The sequence below is a fragment of the Sceloporus undulatus genome, chromosome 5 (genome assembly GCF_019175285.1).
Source record: "Sceloporus undulatus isolate JIND9_A2432 ecotype Alabama chromosome 5, SceUnd_v1.1, whole genome shotgun sequence".
In the NCBI taxonomy this organism is placed as follows: domain Eukaryota; kingdom Metazoa; phylum Chordata; class Lepidosauria; order Squamata; family Phrynosomatidae; genus Sceloporus; species Sceloporus undulatus.
This window is the reverse complement of record NC_056526.1, coordinates 75,798,616-75,816,406: the sequence shown is the minus strand read 5'-3', so window position 1 is coordinate 75,816,406 and position 17,791 is coordinate 75,798,616. Positions and strand designations below refer to the sequence as shown.

Sequence of the window (17,791 nt, the reverse complement as noted above, 5' to 3'; positions counted from 1 at the left end):
GTTAACACAAAAAAAACTTTTCAAAAACAACTGTCTAGGTTCTTTTACACTTAATTGTTCTAATTGTTATTTTTTGGTTTTTATTTATATTTTGAAATTTTATTTATATTTTGAAAATCATATCGAATTAGTTGCTTGGTTCCTACAACTAAGAGATAGCACCTTGAAAAAGTGGAATATGCTGTTTTTAAATATAGCATTCAAATGTTTTCCAGAGAGGAAATGAGACCATTCTACAGGAAAGGCGTTCAGGGAATGTTCAGGAAAACTGATATCAACATCATCTGGAACAAAGGGTATTCTCTAACTCCACTTACTTTCGCTCCACTTTTTTCACTTTAGAGGACAGAAATCTTGTCGTTGTGAACAATGTTCTTGTAAGTCTTGTCTTTTAAAAAATATTTTATTCTCTGCCTTATTTTTCTATTATTATAGTTGCTAAGAGGATAAATTTGGTTTCAATTACCAATTTTTTAAAATCTGATTTTTTTAACCAGTTTAATAGGCAAATTGGTATAATGCCTAGACCTAAAATGTCAAAGTAATGAGCAAACTTTCGGGTTCTCTAGAAATCTTCCAGTTGGGTATTAAGCAGCAGAAAGAAAAAAGAGGAGGCTATAAGAAGCAGAGAGGGCCCTGTATTGTATCTGGTTATTTCTGTTAATAAGTTCATGTGCTCTAAGGATGGTGGCTGGACAGTGGAGAAGGCAATGGATGTGGGCTTTGATTCAGGAACATTCTTATTTGTTTGGCTTCTTAAAAGGGATGATTTGGTCAATGGCTAATGGAGCAACCATCTTTTCTTCACCAGAATGCATCTCAGAAAAACATGCTGCAGATTCAGAATCTATACTATGTGCCTGGAAGCTATGCCATGCAGACAGGACCTACACTACATAATGAAGATTGACCATAACCTACAACATTGGTGGCGAACCTATGGCACGTGTGCCAGAGGTGGCACTCAGAGCTCTCTCTGTGGGCACATGCACCATCGTTCCAACACAGACGTCACTAGAGTTTGTTACTACAAATCCAGAGAGACGCAGCACTTTGCAATAATAAATAAGTGAGGTTTGGGTTGCAGTTTGGGCACTCGGTCTCTAAAAGGTTCTCCATCACTGACCTACAATATATGACTGGAACCTAGGCTCTGTGTCTTCAAACAATTGGGCAATTTTCCTTCCCTGATGATCGTGGAAAGATATGGCTGAAACAAGCAGCCCAACATCTAGAGCAAATGGAAGTGTTAACAATGGAGGAGAAACCTTGGATATAAAGGTAAGCTGAAAATTTTTGGCAGGCACCTTAAGGAGTGCTTTGCTCCACAGAGATACAAGTAGAAAGGTCTGGGCCAAGTATTCACTCTCACCCCTCTCAGCTGATATTGCCCAAAGAATGCTACAAACTAAGGTGCCTCCAAGATACATTTTAATAACAACCAGTATGTGTGTGTGTGTGTGTGTGCAAGTGTCTACATATACACATATAATCCCCCTCTCCCAAATATCTTTTGAATAATAATAGATCATGCAAAAGTACAGGAAAACTATTTCTTTTCATTTCTTTCATACCATGACGTCCCTCATCCATAAAACAAACAAATTAATAACTTAAAATATCAGCAAAAAATCAAATTTATGAATCTTTATTTTGCTACCTCAGAATGTGATGATAATTCATTCAGTTTGCTTCTTTTAAAAAAAGGATTTTTGTTTTCTCAGCCCTTTTAATATACTATTTGTAAACTGAGAAATTTGCCATCAGATTGCCCAGGTGTGACAATTTTCAGATGATTCACTTGCAAATGAAGTAACTGGTGGGCACTTCCATTTGAAATTCAGTGTTCTTGTTCAATTGCTTAGCCTTATATGATAAGAGGAAATGTAGAAGCTTCATTTAACAACTGCAGCAGCAGAAAGTTGGAAGTCTTTTATTGTGCTTATTATTAGAACATTTACTATGTGCATGTTAGTATGGGTTTATTAATATTTGAAGTTATAAGTAGCAATTGGATATTTCTTTGGTTCTTTTTCCCCTTTCTGTGTTGGTATGTATCTATCCTTGATTTCAATAATTAAGTTTCAATTTTTTAAACAAAGAAATCCTATGTTTTTACTGAGAACACTGAATTTCTTTTTTTTAAAAAATACTGAAATGTTATTAGTTCTCAATCTTTTTATTGGAGCCGGCATGGCGTAGTGGTTTGAGTATTGGACTACAACTCTAAAGACCAAGGTTTGATTCTCAGCTCAGAAGTGAAACCTCTGTGACCTTAGGCAAATCATACTCTTTCAGCCTCAGAGGAAGGCAATGGCAAACCTCCTCTGAACAGATCTTGCTGAGAAAATCCCATGATAGGTTTGCCTTAGGGTCATCATAAGTCAGAAGTGACTTGAAGGCATACAACAACAAACCACTATCTTTGTTATAAAATAATTTTTATTCAATGCTTGATTAAAACACATATCAACATAAACATTATACATATCCAAACAACAAACAACTATCTTTAAGTTGGAAAGGACTAGCAGCATGGAAGTGTGTTCTTAGTATATTGACAATGAGATGTTCACATTGTGTGTTGTTGTTTTGCAAATGACAGGATTAAAATTTGTCAACCCTAAAACTGAAACAGGGGAGGGGAAAGATACCTCAGCATAGTTTATTAGGAGGATACGGGGAAGATAAGCTGGGACCAGTTTTCCAGTTCAGTTCCTTACATGTTGCAATCTAACCAAAATGATCTGCCGCAAAATTCCCCTGTTACCGTGGGCACTCTGTTGTGATGTTGAGCAGCTGCTTGCATGTGTGTCCTACTGTAGTGCTGACCACTACCACCACCATCACTATAAATTGCTCTGAGATCAGGACAAGACACCCAAAGTTGATTACGTGGCAGGGCAGGGCTTGTTCGGACGTCAGTGGCTAACGCATTAAATTCTGTGGAAGCGGTTGAAGGCAGTACAGTGCAACTTGTATTCACCCAGCGTTTCAACCAGTTCCAGAGCAAAGGTGAATATTCTAAGGGGTAATATATGTTTGTTCATCCAGACTGTGTGACTGGGTTTTGCGTTCGTTGTCTAATTGTCATGCAAATGCGGTAAGGTTGTTTTATTTGGCAGTGCAAACCGGACCTCAGCATCTGGTTGCAGTTTACTCCTGAAAACATTTTAGTCCTACCCTGACACCTCTTGGAGGTTTCTTTGTTGCGCTGGGCCTCCATGGGGCTGGCACCAGGCTCCAGCCGCTCAGGGTGGGGCATGTCATGTGGCCAAGTCTTGCAGTGCCGGTTGGCCATCGCGAGACTTTCAGTGAGATCTGAGGCAAAATCTCACCCCAGATCACATGGACTTGAACTCACGAGATTTCCGGCATAAATATATAGGCCTGCAGATGTCAATCCTGCCATTTTGAGCCAGGCTTCCAACTCACCCATCCTCATTTCACACTGATCCTTACAGCTGGTTGCCTCCAGGAGACAGGAAGAAATTTTTGTATGTTATTGGAGCATGAGCTTTTGCCCTCCCCAGAGGTATTGGAATTTTTTTGGAGGTTTATTTATGTGATGTAATGTGTAATGATGTTATCTTTGTGATTCCTGCAATGCCACATTTGTTGCCAGTTTACTCAGTGCATGCACACTGAACCCTAATAATTCGGTGCTTCATCACAACTACCACAACTGGATGGTGGTGGGTCATTGGGCACAAGATAAAATAATCGCATGGGATCTATGGGGATAACAGGACTGGCAAAAAAAGGGGTAGCTGACTGTGCCTCCCCGGATAAGCTACCCTTGTGACTCCCCGGATAAGCTTAAGGACAATGCTGGATGGTAAATAACCTCCTTCCAAGAATGTCAGTGGCTGTGGGTAGCCCCCTCCCCCTACACTGTACAATTTGACTGTGGATTAAATCATATGCCCTGTATCTCCTCCACCTGAAGGTACATTCATTTTGTGGTATCTGTGATTAATTTGTGGTTAATTTCTTGCATACTTTTCATATCACTTTGTCATGTATTTAAATCCAGTAAAATTAACTTTCCCCATTCCCGAGTCAAATAATTAATGACATTTTTCTAGTCTTTGATGTGTTTGTTTGTATGTTGGTTTTGTAGATATGTTGTCAACTTATCCGTTTCTATTACGTCTACAGTAGAAGTCAATCTTCTACCTGTGGTATTTTTTTCTGGTTTTCACACTCAAGCAGAGACCATTCTTGCATCAGACAGAATGTAAAATAAAATTCTTCCATGTTTTTTTGCTAAAGATTTGTATCACATTTAACAACAATACTTTTGTTTAAAATGTATCTTTTCTTGTAGGATTTCATTTATTATATGGTTTATTTTTCAACAGAATTTTCTTACTTTTATACATTTCTACCACATATGAAAGAGAGTTCCCTTTTCTTTGGCACACTTCCAACATTTATTACAACTGCCATAAATGTTACATAGCTTTTCAGGTGTTAATTACTATCTAAGGTAAATCTTACAATAGTTTTCTTTACATTCCTGGTACATGGTGTTTCTTAGGCTGCATCTGCATTGCAGAAATAAACCAGTTTGGCACCACTTTAACTGCCATGGCTCAGTTTAACCAAAACATTTTTGGTTTAAAGTTAAACTTTTGGTTCTTCTGATAGAGAAGGCTAAATGTCTCGCAAAATTACAATTCCCAGAATTCCATAGCACTGAACATATTATATAATGTAACATATATCTTTTCTATTTCTAAAATAACTACTTCTACTCCTTCTTGCTTACTGTCCATCTGTCTATACAGGAATAAATTACCTTGTATTCCTTCTTTTTTACATTCTAGTGGATTGTTTTGTTGAACCAATACGTTTCCATAAGTAATCCAATGTTTGTTTTGCCAAGGATCATTTCTAAATAATGCTTCATGTGGTGAAGCCAACAATGGTAATATTGAACAAATTTGTTTTCTGCATTCTTTTTCCAAATGTCATAATAAAGAATTTCTTACATAATAATTATTAAAATCTTTATTTGCCTTTTCTTTATCGTAGAACATGTAGGCATGGAAGCCAAATCTCAGATCAGTGACCTCTAATTTTAATAACTTTTCATTTTTTAGTTGCATCCATACTTTTTTTCATATCAGACTGGAGGCCTCATAGTATAATTTGATATTTGGTAATGAAAGGCTTTCTCTTTCATTTGCATCTTGCAAATATTTTAATTTTATGTTTGGATTTTTGCTATTCCAAATAAAAGATGCCAAATCCCACTGCCATCCTGCAAATGACATGACATTTCTGATTATCAGAAGGGTTTGAAATAGACATAACACTTTAGGCAATGTACTCATTTTGATCATGGTAATTATTCCTTAAATCATTCCATTTTTAAAGTTCTTCCCTTATTTCCCCCCAAATTTTCTTTTGCAAATAAACCTGAATTTCTATTAGTAATCAAAATGCCCAGGTATTTTTTTTTAATTATAGTAAATCAAAATTGTCTTTCTAATATTCAACTTGCTTGGCAATCTGTATTTTTTGTTAAAATTGTTGTCTTCTTTGTTAATTTTCAATCCTGAGATTTTTCTAAAATGTTCAAGTTTAACCAATAATTTGGAGATATCATTTATTGGATCACTTAAAGATATGACAAGATCATCTGCAAATGCCCGAGTTTTAAACTCTGATCCTTTAATTTTTACCTCTTTTATCTTTTGATCTTTTGTTTGTCAGAATTTCTAATGTGATTTTCAGCTTTTGACTTTTGGAGATTTGATATTTGTGGATTTGATATGTTCTGTCTAGGAATCCTCCAGCATGACTCTGCTGGGATGGATGACTTAGAGTTTCCTAGAGAAAACACATCTCTATCCATTTGTAGGTCCTTCAGTACAATTCTGTGGTCAACATCTGGCTGATGTTGATCATAGTGTTGCACAGAGGGCCTACTGATTTCTAGAGAGGTGTTCTTTCAGATTTTAAAAAAAACTCAGTGCTTTTTATTTATTTGCATTTCCCCCCATTTTTATGGGGGTCATGTGCCCCAACTTCAGAAAATGTCGAGGTCCCACTGTATTTTGTTTTTCATTGTCTCTGAACATGTTGCCATATCACTGAGGGGGCGAAACAGACCGCCCCTTTGTACCCGCTTCTGGGCGACTTCAGAGCACAGCATTTTGACGCTATGCTGTGAAGCTGCCTGGAAGCCAGCATCACGCCACCTGCCCACACACATATGGGCTGGCTTTAGGGCACTCTGGCGCATATGCCATTTACATGCCACATGCCGCAGAAGTGTCGTAAAGTTGCAGCAGGGAGGAAATAGCTGCCTTTTTGCCAGTTCAAAAAGGAACAGCAATTTGCTTTGGGATGGTCTGTTTCACTGCTCAGACAGGTTATGGGCTTGATGTTCAGATATCTGGGTACGTTGGACAATGATGTAGGCTCGAGTTGCTTGACTCAGACTCAAATCAGATTCAAGTCACTTCAATGACTCAACCTAGATTCAACTCGGCAATAAATGACTGACTCAACTCAATTCGTGTTGTGTAAATTTTGTTACCTCCCTCCCCCCCCAGAAATGTACTTTTTTTTCTATTAAAGTTGGCTCCTTGACTTGAAACTTGATTTGAGACTTTTAACACTGTGCATGTGGGTTAAACCAATGTCTTTGTTTTCAGGTGTGGCTAAAGCATTCCTATCACCTGAGGTTGAAGTGAGAGACATCAGACAGGGACCACCACCATTCTACCTATCTTGCATATATATCCAGCCATCTGACCTGCCCTACCTGAGAGGAAGAAGCAAGCCTCTCCCAAAATAAAGACAAAGAACAGAAGGAAGAAATTCCTTTACCAGGCTTTTCTTTTTAGTTTCCGTCTTTGAATGGAGATGAACAATTGCCTTGCAATTACGGAGACCTCAGAGGCAAGAAGTGCTTCATCTCAAAATGAATCTCAGAAGGTATGGAATGGACAAGTTTTAAAATTAAAATCTTTGGCTCCTAGGGGACTAAATTAGGATCTGGATCTCCTCCTCATCCTATATATTCTCTCAGAGCCCTTTGATGGTACTCGGCTCAGATGCATTAATATGTTATTGAATGCTATTTAACTCTCCATTCCCACCCCCACCCCCCAACCATCTGCTGACATAAAAAAACAACTTGGGCCTACTTCACATTTTTGTCCAGCAAATGAAACACTTTTGCATTTAACCACTGCGCCACCAGATGTATCCAGATGTTGATATGTGCGAGAGAGAAAACAAAGTGTTCCAATAGAAGTGACTGGTGGAGGACAGTGAATTCTAAATCACAAACACTGATTTGGGTTTAGGATTCAGTTGCAACAGATTGGATTCAGACTGACTGAGATTAAATCAAGCCCAGATCCAAACACTGAATTAGGCTCCAAACTGAACTGTAGATGCCCACACAGAGCTCTGGTTGACATCCGGTGTCAACTGTTAAGTTTTTCTCAGAGGTCAACTCCTTTTCATTGCTTCTTTTTGTTCTTACAGGTGTTTGGAGAACCTGGAGATGTTATTGAGGTTTTCAAGCAAGATGGCAACCATTTGGTTGTCAACATAGGTGATGGATCGGGAGTTTACCTGACAATCTCAAGTAAGACTTCTCTATTTGGGAGAGCATAACACAAACAGCAGAAGTTTTCCCAACATGTCAAATAAAGCAGTTTTCATTCTGGCCCAAATTTATCAGCAGAACTCCTATGGCCTTGTATATCTTCTTCTTCCAATAAACATACGGAAGCATATTCAAAGCATGTTCATTTGAAAATATGGGAGCATACTCAAAGCCACATTTCTACACATGGCATAGGCTCCTAGTTGTTTCCCGTCTTCCAACTCCCTCACAGCACTGCGTCTTCCAGTCTGGTACATGACATTACAAGTGAAGAATGTACATAAGCCCAGAAAAGAATGCATCATACCTCCTAATAGCTAGACAAACAAAAGTAAACAAATAAACAAAACATCCATATTGGATCCCCAGCCTTTTCCTTAGGGATCCTACCCTAAAAGAAAGGTCTAGATTAAGACATGCTGAGGGCCTAAGTGATGTTAGGTTTACAAGGCTGCAAAGCATTGCCCCAAGAATATATAGGAGTCTAATTAATATGTAAACCATGAAATTTAGTTTTTTAAAAATGAAATCTGAAATCATAAACTTTAACTAAATTTGTTTGTGCTTAAATATAACACTGCTAGAATATTATCTTAAAAGCTGGGAAGACAAGAGTGTACTAAGGAAAAGAAGTCAGTGTTATGTGTCCATTAGGAGAGGAAGGTAGATGGGTCAAGAAAACATGAGCCAAGCCCATCGTTTCCTGGCCCCGCTGCTCAGCTGGGTTTGTCCCAGGGTCAGCACAGGGAAAGGTGGGTATTCACACACCTGTCTCCATACTGTTCCTGGACCCAGGACTGATGCACCAGTCCTTACCTTGCAAGCCATTGATCTGAGAAGCCCGCCAGCTGCCAATTCTGATACAGAAATGGGGTGCCCTGCTATACCCACATGGCCTGGTGCCCTGTTTCCACATTGGATGTGGCGACTGGGGGGCTTCTCAGTCAGATCAATGGACAGCAAGGTAAGGAGCGCAGCAGGGCATTTGAACAGCCTGGTTTTGTGATGGAGTTTCTAAAAAAAAACTCTGCACAAAAGCAGGGGTTAATTATGCTGGGATAAAGGCTCTTTATCTGGGGTCAGGTGAAATCCTCTGGATCTGTCTGGATAGGCAGGATTGAGCCTGACCATGCCATAAGGAATTTGGCTTATGTCATCTAAGTTAGATGATGCAAGGCGGCGGGGGGGGGGGTGTTGTTGGTTTTTTTGGCCCATGCAGCCAACACTATAGGGTCTAAGAATGAGATGGTGCCAGATGGGAGAAACACCGCTATCCAATACACATCCCACAATACACAGAATGAAGAGTTAGAGGACATACAGCATCAGTGCCTTACTTTGTGGCTGAAACAAAAATATGGGTGATCCAGAGAACCATGTAATTAGGTATTCAGGAATGATTTTTTGTTGTTGTTGTTATTAAGCATTGTTTTTTTTTTAAAAACTTTATTCGTGTCTAGAAGACAATTTCATTTCTAAATATTGAAAAAATGACTTCATAATGTCCCTAGCCAAAGTGCTAGGTGGAACCTCTCTCCACCTGTAGCTTTGGTGAGGGTTGTAGCTTCATTCACCTACCCCATACTCCACAAAGCGGAAAGGAGAGAAAATTTCTTTTAGGCAGCACATGCAAATACATTTGCTTCCTCTTCCCCATACAGGAGGGAGAATGGAGCATGAGCTGATGCTTGATCTAGCACTGTCTGAGGCCTGAAATTAGGGTTTAACACCTGCAAACACCAACCAACCTTATAAGGTTTGGGGCCTGGGAGAGTGAATAGGCTTGGAAAGGCAGCCTAAGGAGGTCTACCTCCTTTTCGTAGGAGGGTTCAAAGCTTTCTATGCCACAAGGGTTTGAGGAGCCTCCTTGAGTACCTGAATTTTGCAAAACTGTCACTTGGTATGTTACTAGGGCTCTTAAATCAGTATTCAAAGTGTTGTTGTGATTTTGGTTTATAAGAAAAGAAGAATAAAATGTTTTCACTAGAAAAACCTTGGTTCAAAATAGCATAGAGATTTGAGTGCTTCCGAGGCTGACATTTTCTTTTTGTATTTCTTTATTGTTATTTTCTTCTTAAGGGGACTCAAAAAAGGCTTTGGTGAAAAATGAACCTCTTCACACATTAGTGGGAGATAGCCCATACCTTACCATAGAGATGGATGACAAGACCCACAGGCACAAACCTGTACAACAGATCATCATTGATGCAAAGGCAATGATAGGGGAGGAGATAGACTACTGTGACTTCAGTAACACTAGCAAGAATTTTATCACAACTCTGCTGTTTGAAATTATAGATAACAAAAAGGTATGTACTGTCGACTGTCTTCATGTATCTAAGGTAACATTTGAGGCAACGTTCAAATCCAAATCATCTTAACTAACAACAGAAATAACATCTGAGACAGAATATAGGCCTGTGACTAGGGATGTGACGAAATCGCATCATTGTTTATTAAACATACGGGATTTGGGTTTCATGGTGAGGGAGCTATGAATTTGGCACCTGCTTCATGGGTGTTACTTGTTGTGAAGTAGAGGAGTTTGGGGAGGTGAAGAGCGCTCCTTTTCTAGTCAGGAGAGGGGGTGTGTGACTTAACCACTACCATCCTCATGCCTGAATTGATAAACATATTAGAAATTTAGCTTGATTTTTAAGATCTCCTACTGTGGCCGGGGTTGGGGGGCAGAGATGATGAACCAATTGTGAAGTTGCTCCCCGTAAAAAGATGGCTCATCCCATTCTTGTTATAAGGAGCACACTGAGAGAGTTTAATGGTTTTATGGTTGACAAAAACTACTATTAATTCCCAAGAGTTTTTGGTGCAAAAGATAACGGAGTGTTTTATAGAATTATAGCCCTCTCCTATAACTACGATGGTGGAGGAAGAGATAACCCTGACAGAGATATAAGAACTCCTGATGTCTCATCCACAGTACCTCCTCTGAGCATGTGTGAAGCACCTTTTCTTTTACCAATGGGACAAAAATAAAGCATGTTCCTTGAGGATTGGATAGCTTGTACTTTAAGTATACTGAATGAGACACCAAAAATCCTGTGCAGGTATACCTCAGTGAACAAAGTAGATGTGTTCCTGGGCTTTACTTCCTTAACAGAAACTTTAATGCCTCCTTTCTCCCAGAGTGGTACATAAAGAGGCCTGCAAAGAGAGTCAGTTAAAAGCCTAAATTAAAATTTAAAAACAATTTTAAAATCATTATATGAAGTAAAATTATTTTAAAGCCATCACAAAGATTTTTTAAAAAGAAAAACAGATCTAAATAAAAACTTTAACTGTTACCCATGAAAAGCCTGCTTAAACAAAAAGGTCTTTGCAGGTGGGAGTAGTCACCGAGAAAGCTCTTTCTCTTGTCCTCAGCAAGTGATCTGGTGGGGGTGCTGGGACTCAAAGAAAGACCTCCCCTGAAGGTCTTAGGTTTCTGGTTTGTATGGGAATATGGTATTGCAGAGAAATCCCTTTGATTCAACAGATGGGGAACTAAAACTCCCATCGAAAACTGAGCCAGAGTGAATAATCCACTTGTTAGCTCCAATTAGGTTAGACTCATTGAACCAATGGGTTTAGAATAGATGCTCTTTTGGAAGAAGCTAGTGGTCTCTAGACCCAGCCATCAGAGCCAAAGGTGAAGCATGCTGGGAGTTTCCTTGGTAAGATTTGTTCAGAGGGGTTTGTCTTTGCCTTCCTCTGAAGCTGAGAGAATGTCACCCAATGGGTTTCCATGGCCAAATGGTTATGTTGGAAAGAGTATTCGGTGAGATGTAATCCAAAAAGGCAACTTTTTACAGCTCTGTTCATAGCAAATAACAGCAGTCACTATTCATTTAAAAAAAATGTCGTGCTCATTTTGTGTAGGTTTTAGGTAGTATCAGCTTCATTGTTTTGTTCTTGCAGGTGGTACCAAAAGCTGGAGACCTGATTGAAATTCCACGTCGTGTTAAAATTCCATATTGTGTTTATCAGCACTGGGCTCTATACGTATCCCATGGATTTGTAGTCCACTTAGCTTCAACAGGTACATTATTAGAGAAAGAAAATAGAGATTGGATTGGGGGGTGGTGGGGAATATCTCAAATGGAACAGATTTCATACTAGCCCACATTGCAGTTTCCTTGCTTCGTGTCCTCTTCATGCCCAATAAATACACGGGGGCAAATTGCAAAATTGGACCCTCAAGAGTTCATCTCTCCCTTACTCAGAGCATCAGAAGTGAAAATATTTATATTGGAGACTGAATCCTTATATTTCCTGTTCCTTAGCTCTGCCCCTGGTTTTTAGCAGTGCACACATTTAAATCAGTAATTGTTTTTACTATCCAATATTATTTATACCACAGTGAAGACAGAAGTTTAGAACAAAATATACCACAGGGCTAATAGCTGTGGAAATGATGGACAAGAACACCTGGAGCAGGTGAAGAATGATTCTATGCTTTGGAAAGATGTTTCAGTATAAAGGCATATGATAAATGCACAGCAGTTCCCTGTTTTTTTAAAACAAAACAAAACAAAACAAAGCTTAAAACCAACTGTGGGCCCACTGTTGTAATTGTGACCACTGAAGACTTGGTCTATAAATCTTTTCACCTTTTTGTTCTCCTGATATTACCTAAACTGCTCCAAATTAATTTTTATGGGGGGGGGGATTAATTAATTAGCACAAGGGAGCAGCAAGAAGGCTTTTTGGTAACTTTCTAAAGCAGGGGGTCTTTTACCTGTTTCTACTGGTTCCAAGAGCTAGATTCCAGAATACAGTCAGCCCTCCTCATCCACAGATTCTTTATCTGTGGATTCAAGCATCCATGATCTGAAAGTATTAAAAATATATATAAATTCTAAAAAGTAAACTGTGCATTTGCCATTTTATATAATGGACACAATTTTAATATCCATCGTATTTAATGGGAATTGAACATCCACAGATTTTGGTATCCACAGGTGGTCCTGGAATCAAACCCCAGTAGATACCAAGGGCCCACTGTACAAGTTAAAATGTATTTTTATTGATACAATAAATGGGATTCCAACATTCACACAATCACACACTCATACAAAAGCTAACGAATTAAAGGTAGATTAAATGGGATAGAGATTAAAAAAACCGGGACCATACTTTACCAATGCAAACCAGAAGTCCTGATCAGAGGGAAAACTGCAGAGACGGTGGACTCAGAATGCTAACCTCGTGTATAAATCAAGGGCAGGTTTTGGGGCCAAAATTATTGAATTTTATATGACCCATGGATAAGTTGAGGATAAAACTGAGGGGCATGTAACAAAGGATATAATGGATGAAGCAAAGGAAAACAATGCCAAAGAAGTTACAAAATTCCAGCATGCATAACTGTTTGTGCTCACACTAAAGGTTGGATGGATGAATGCGTAGAGAGGGGTCAGTGCTTCCAGCACAGATTACACTCCAGCCTTTCACCAGGGGGATAGTTCCTTTTTTTAATAAGAGTTAAAGTACAATACTTATGTAGACCAGTGGATAAGTCGACTCAGGATTTTTGGCTCAATTTTTAAAAAAATTCTAGACTTATACATAAGTGTATACAGTACCCAATTGCTTATTGCTCACAAACTTGCCCCTGCTGCTCCAAAGCTTCCTGTTCCTTGCGTTTCAGGTAAACGTGGTCCTGGGTGTGGTGAAATACTTCCAGGACTAACAACAACATTTTGTTGTATTTCTTTTTCCTTCTTGAAATGGTTCAAATCGAGGGGGAATTCAAGGGGAGGACCAGTGACTTAAAACAACTCAATAGATTCGTATTACAAAGACTGTGCAGTGTTTTTCTTTTCCATTTCAAAACTAGCTGTGTCTGCTAGAAAAATGCAATAATATTTCTTTACTACTGCAATTGCTAATGTAAATCTGCCTAGATTTTAAAATTTGAAATTGCTCCATCCCATATTTAAATATTGTGCAGTACCATAGTCCTCTCCTTTGATGCCCCCTTGTTGTGGGGGAGAGGCTTGTGTACCCTAATGAAGTTGTGAGCTATGCTGGCGGTGGTATAATAGCCACCGGCAGGGCCTCCCATGCCAGACAGGTCACAACCGAAGGGTCTGACCAAGAGTGCCAAAGGGCAGGATGGCCTCTCTAGCCTTATGGCAACCATCCTAGGAGAAGGAAAACTCTAATCCCAAACCCGGCCAGATGGTGCTTGTCTAACCCTGTAAGGTCAACCATCTAAGAGAAGGAAACTCTAATCAAACCTATGACCTGAGGACCTCGCTGCTACCATCCATGCTTGTCAAGGTCTCAGCGGACGAACCTCTGGTTTAAAGGGTGAGGCCAGTTCTGTGCTGTGCTCCACCAGAAAAATCCACTGCACAGGCTCGAAGGATACATCCAACTTCCGAAAAAGCCCTGTAGAGATAGGTGAGGGATGAAACGGCAGGTGTAAAGATGCACTGGAAGCTGCAGACCCAACCCTGCATGCAGGCGGTTCAGGACCATAGTCACTCAGCTGAAAAGTTTTTTTTTAAATACAAGTTGGACCTAACTCATATTGATGGCTTCTTCTAGAGCTGAAAGTCAAGATTTAGAAAATAGCTTGTTATATTTTTGAAAAAGTTTTTGCTGAAATGCTTTCATTGCATTTGTGCCGAACAATCACACTTTCTGAATTTCTCCCCCTGCCTTTTTTTCCCCCTCCAGGACCAGGGCACTTGGGAAAAGAAAAATCTGTGGTGAAGAAAGAACTACTGTTGGATGTAGTAGGAAATGACAAGTTTCAAATCAATAACTTGAGTGACAAAACCTACACACCCAAACCTGCACAAGAAATAGTTAGATGTGCACTTGAAAAGGTTGGAGACAAAATAGACTATCATTTGATAAAAAGGAACTGTGAACATTTTGTCAATGAAGTGCGTTATGGAATTCCATTCAGTAAACAATCACATCCACTCTGTTCATTATTCTTCCCAACAACAAATTTTTAAAAGTACAAACTAAAAGTGGAATTTCCAGTCCTTTTTCTGATAATTTCTTATATTAGAGAGGAAGAAGGGAACAATTCAAATTTAGAGAGTTAAGAGTAAAAAGCAACTGAATAGAGAAAGATTTGTAACTGATGATTTAGTGTCACTATTCTAACATACTATCTATGAAACTATACAAAGGCCCATTCCAGACGGGCGTAAAGTACGTCCCCAGGATGTACTAGGGTTAGGAAGGGGCGTCACTTCCTGACACCCCTAACCCTAGTACATACTGGGTATGTACAAAATGGCAGTGCCTGTTCCACACGGGCGCCACCATTTTGACATAGTGGATGCGTAGCAGACACGTAGTGTCCGCACATCGCGCGGTGGAAGTGACTTTAACTGTGGATTAACTTTGCGTTATTTCATTTTAGCAGCAATTCAGTGTGATAAACTTCCCAAATTTGCAAGTTCTGTTTAAATTCTAATTTAACTTAACTCTCATTTAACTCCCATTTTCTCGTGGGAGCTTGCTAGTGCGATAAAGCTTTTAGTTACCCAAGACATGCTTAACTTATAGAGGTAGCAAATTTCAGTTCTTCAGAGGAGAAACCCATTCATGTGCAAAACATTTTTGCTATACATAGATTTAACAATTGTAATTGTCTGTTTTCCCAGGAAATCAGTGTTCATCGTTCTCTAATCTTATTTTTCCATTCTGCTGGGTATCTGTGATGGCAGCAATTAAGCAAGGGTGCTGATGTTTGATGGGTCGATTAGGTGAATATAGTTTCACACCGGTATCACAAGGGTATTCAGAAGGTCCCCACACTTGATGCCATAACTGTGGGATATGTGGAAGCTCCCACAATTGGTGGCAAAGGTGGGGTTTGCAGAAGTCCACACATTTGGTGGCAGTGGTTGGGAAAGGTGGAAACCACATCAGAATCTCAGGAGCAAATACAATGGTGCTTATAATATATAATCATATAATATAAGAAGGATCTCTGAAGATTTACTTCAGGATAATCTGCTTATGCGTGCCCATTAAACTGTACGATTGTTGGTAAATAGGGTACTATTTAAAGCTTTTTTATTGGTGTTAAATGATATGATGTTATATTTAGGGTATGTTTAAGACCTAAGATACATCTGAGAATTTGAAATCTCTCTTTATAACTTTTTTTAAAAGGGAAGTCTCCAGGGTTTTGGTCAGGAAAAAAGTTCCTTGAGTACGCATGATGTGATATGCAAGAATGATTGATCTGATTTGATTGTGATATTTAATGTTTGTTTTAATATTTAATATTAATGATATTTAATGATACATCCAGCGTCATCAGCGCACTTGTAGAAAGCACGGATGAATCCTTCCTGAATCTTCGTTCGCAAAGTAAAGCCAAGAAGAATGTTTGTTTTGTTTTATATATGTTACATGTTTGTAATGTCTTTTTGCATAATAATAATAATGATAATAATAATAAAGAAACAGCTACTGAGGCAAAAACAAGGAGAGAGCAAGCGAGATAGAGAAAAGACTGAGTTCTCACTCGCTCTTTCCTGTGTATGTCTGCCTGTCTCCTGTTTCAGCCTTCCTCCATAGCCAGAGCTCTTAAAAAGCAGCTACTGAGGGAAGGCAGGGACACACACACACACGAGAGAGAGAGAGAGAGAGAGAGAGAGAGAGGTCGTGGTTAGGGATGCCATATCCCGCCAGCACCCACTCTTTCTGAAGCCGAGAGAGTGTGACTTTCCAAAGTCTGTTTTTTGTGTATTTTTTGTGCTTTTAATGCTAACAAGTCTGCCTTGTTTTGACAATGATGATGATGATGATATTGATATCAGCAAGCTTCTGAAGCATGTGCCCACTCTTTCTGAAGCTGAGAGAGTGTGATTTCCAAAGTGCATTTTCTGTGTGTGTTTTTTTGCTTTTAATGCTAACAAGTCTGACTTGTTTTGTCAATGATGATGGTGATGATGATGGTGATATTGATACTCTCTGAGGCATGACCAATGTAAGTCGCTCTGATTTTTACAAACTCATGCACAGTGAAGAAAAAACAAAGTGCCTTGACCAAGTACACACTTGTAAGAAGTACAGTCGAAACCGAAGGCAAATCCACTTCTTGTTAAACCACCTTGACATGTTCAATGTGAATAGCCCTGTTAACCCATGTTAAGTGTGAAACCCAAAGGGTTTGGTTATGCAATAAGCCTCTGAAATATGCAAGAGGCCATGTTAAATAAAGCCATGTTCAATGCCCAAATGTGCTGTTGTGTGTGTTTTGGAATTGGGGGGGGGGGTGTTTGGCCAGAAAGGGAAGTACATTTCTGCCTTCTGTCTAGGAATAATGCCAAAATGTCCTCCAAGTGCAATAAGTACCCACCCTCCTTTGCAGCTAGAGCTCTTAAAACAAACAGTTGATGCAGCGATCCCCTAATTGTCCCCTTGAAAGGATTTTGGACTCCAGCTCCCAGAATCCCAGGCTATTGCCCAACATGGCTGAGGCTTCTGGGAGCTGAAGTCCAAAATCCCTTAAAGGGGATAGTTTGGGGATCACTTTGGCCTTCCCTTCAAGCCAGAGCTCTTAAAGAAACAGCTACTACGATACATCCTGAGATATAATATTATATCAAAATCTCAATATAAAAATAACCTTGTTACAGATGCTTACAAAGTATTAAGAGAAAAAACAGATGTAAAACTAGTTCTGTTAGTTAAAACGAACCTGTGTATGTCTCTCTGTCTCCTGCTTCAGCCTTTCCCAATAGCCAGGGAAGGCAGGGACACACAAACAGATCTGTTGCATGTGAAAATGATTTGTGCATCTGATCACTTTTTTGGGATGCACGTGCTTTTGTCATTATTAGGATGGAGGCAAAACCATCCACGCATTTGCGCGCAAGTGCCGGTTAATCTTGGGTTCTGCACAGGATAACAGTGCTTTGCGTGTGAAAACCGTTTGTGCGATTGTGAGTTAACAATGGGTCCTTGCAATTTTCTCCGTGTGATAAACTCCAAAAGAGAGAGAGGAATCCATAAGAGGTGCAAGCCAGGTTCAGGAAATGAAGAGGCACTGGGGCCCACATTGCGGACATACAAAACACTGAACAATCCCAGAAGAAAATCAGCATGTCCATTATACAGACTATATAACAAAGCCTTTGACTACATAGTGGTCCCCAAACTGTGCCCTTTAAG

The 17,791-nt window shown here is 39.4% G+C and overlaps 1 protein-coding gene across 2 annotated transcripts; it reads left to right on the top strand.

The window, feature by feature from the left end:
* Nucleotides 1–224: 224 nt before the first annotated feature.
* LOC121931152 lies at nucleotides 225–14,892 on the top strand. Of its 2 annotated transcripts, none has more exons than XM_042468554.1 (7): nucleotides 225–377; nucleotides 812–1,281; nucleotides 6,672–6,954; nucleotides 7,513–7,615; nucleotides 9,716–9,945; nucleotides 11,552–11,672; nucleotides 14,327–14,892. In XM_042468554.1, exons 3-7 carry the CDS (start codon nucleotides 6,877–6,879, stop codon nucleotides 14,605–14,607), a joined length of 813 nt encoding a protein of 270 aa, XP_042324488.1. In that variant the 5' UTR covers nucleotides 225–377; nucleotides 812–1,281; nucleotides 6,672–6,876; the 3' UTR covers nucleotides 14,608–14,892. The 2 variants fall into 2 exon arrangements, with proteins under 2 accessions (XP_042324488.1, XP_042324487.1); XM_042468553.1 differs by having other exon boundaries at nucleotides 226–377; nucleotides 14,321–14,892.
* The last annotated feature ends 2,899 nt before the right edge of the window (nucleotides 14,893–17,791 follow it).

What these genes read in the sequence shown, in the direction of transcription:
- LOC121931152 (XM_042468553.1), top strand. Translation starts at nt 6,877, where the DNA reads ATGGAGATGAACAATTGCCTTGCAATTACGGAGACCTCAGAGGCAAGA. An exon ending in CTCAAAATGAATCTCAGAAG is followed by an intron (nt 6,955 to 7,512) that starts GTATGGAATGGA and finishes TTGTTCTTACAG; the next exon opens with GTGTTTGGAGAACCTGGAGA. An exon ending in AAATTATAGATAACAAAAAG is followed by an intron (nt 9,946 to 11,551) that starts GTATGTACTGTC and finishes TTGTTCTTGCAG; the next exon opens with GTGGTACCAAAAGCTGGAGA.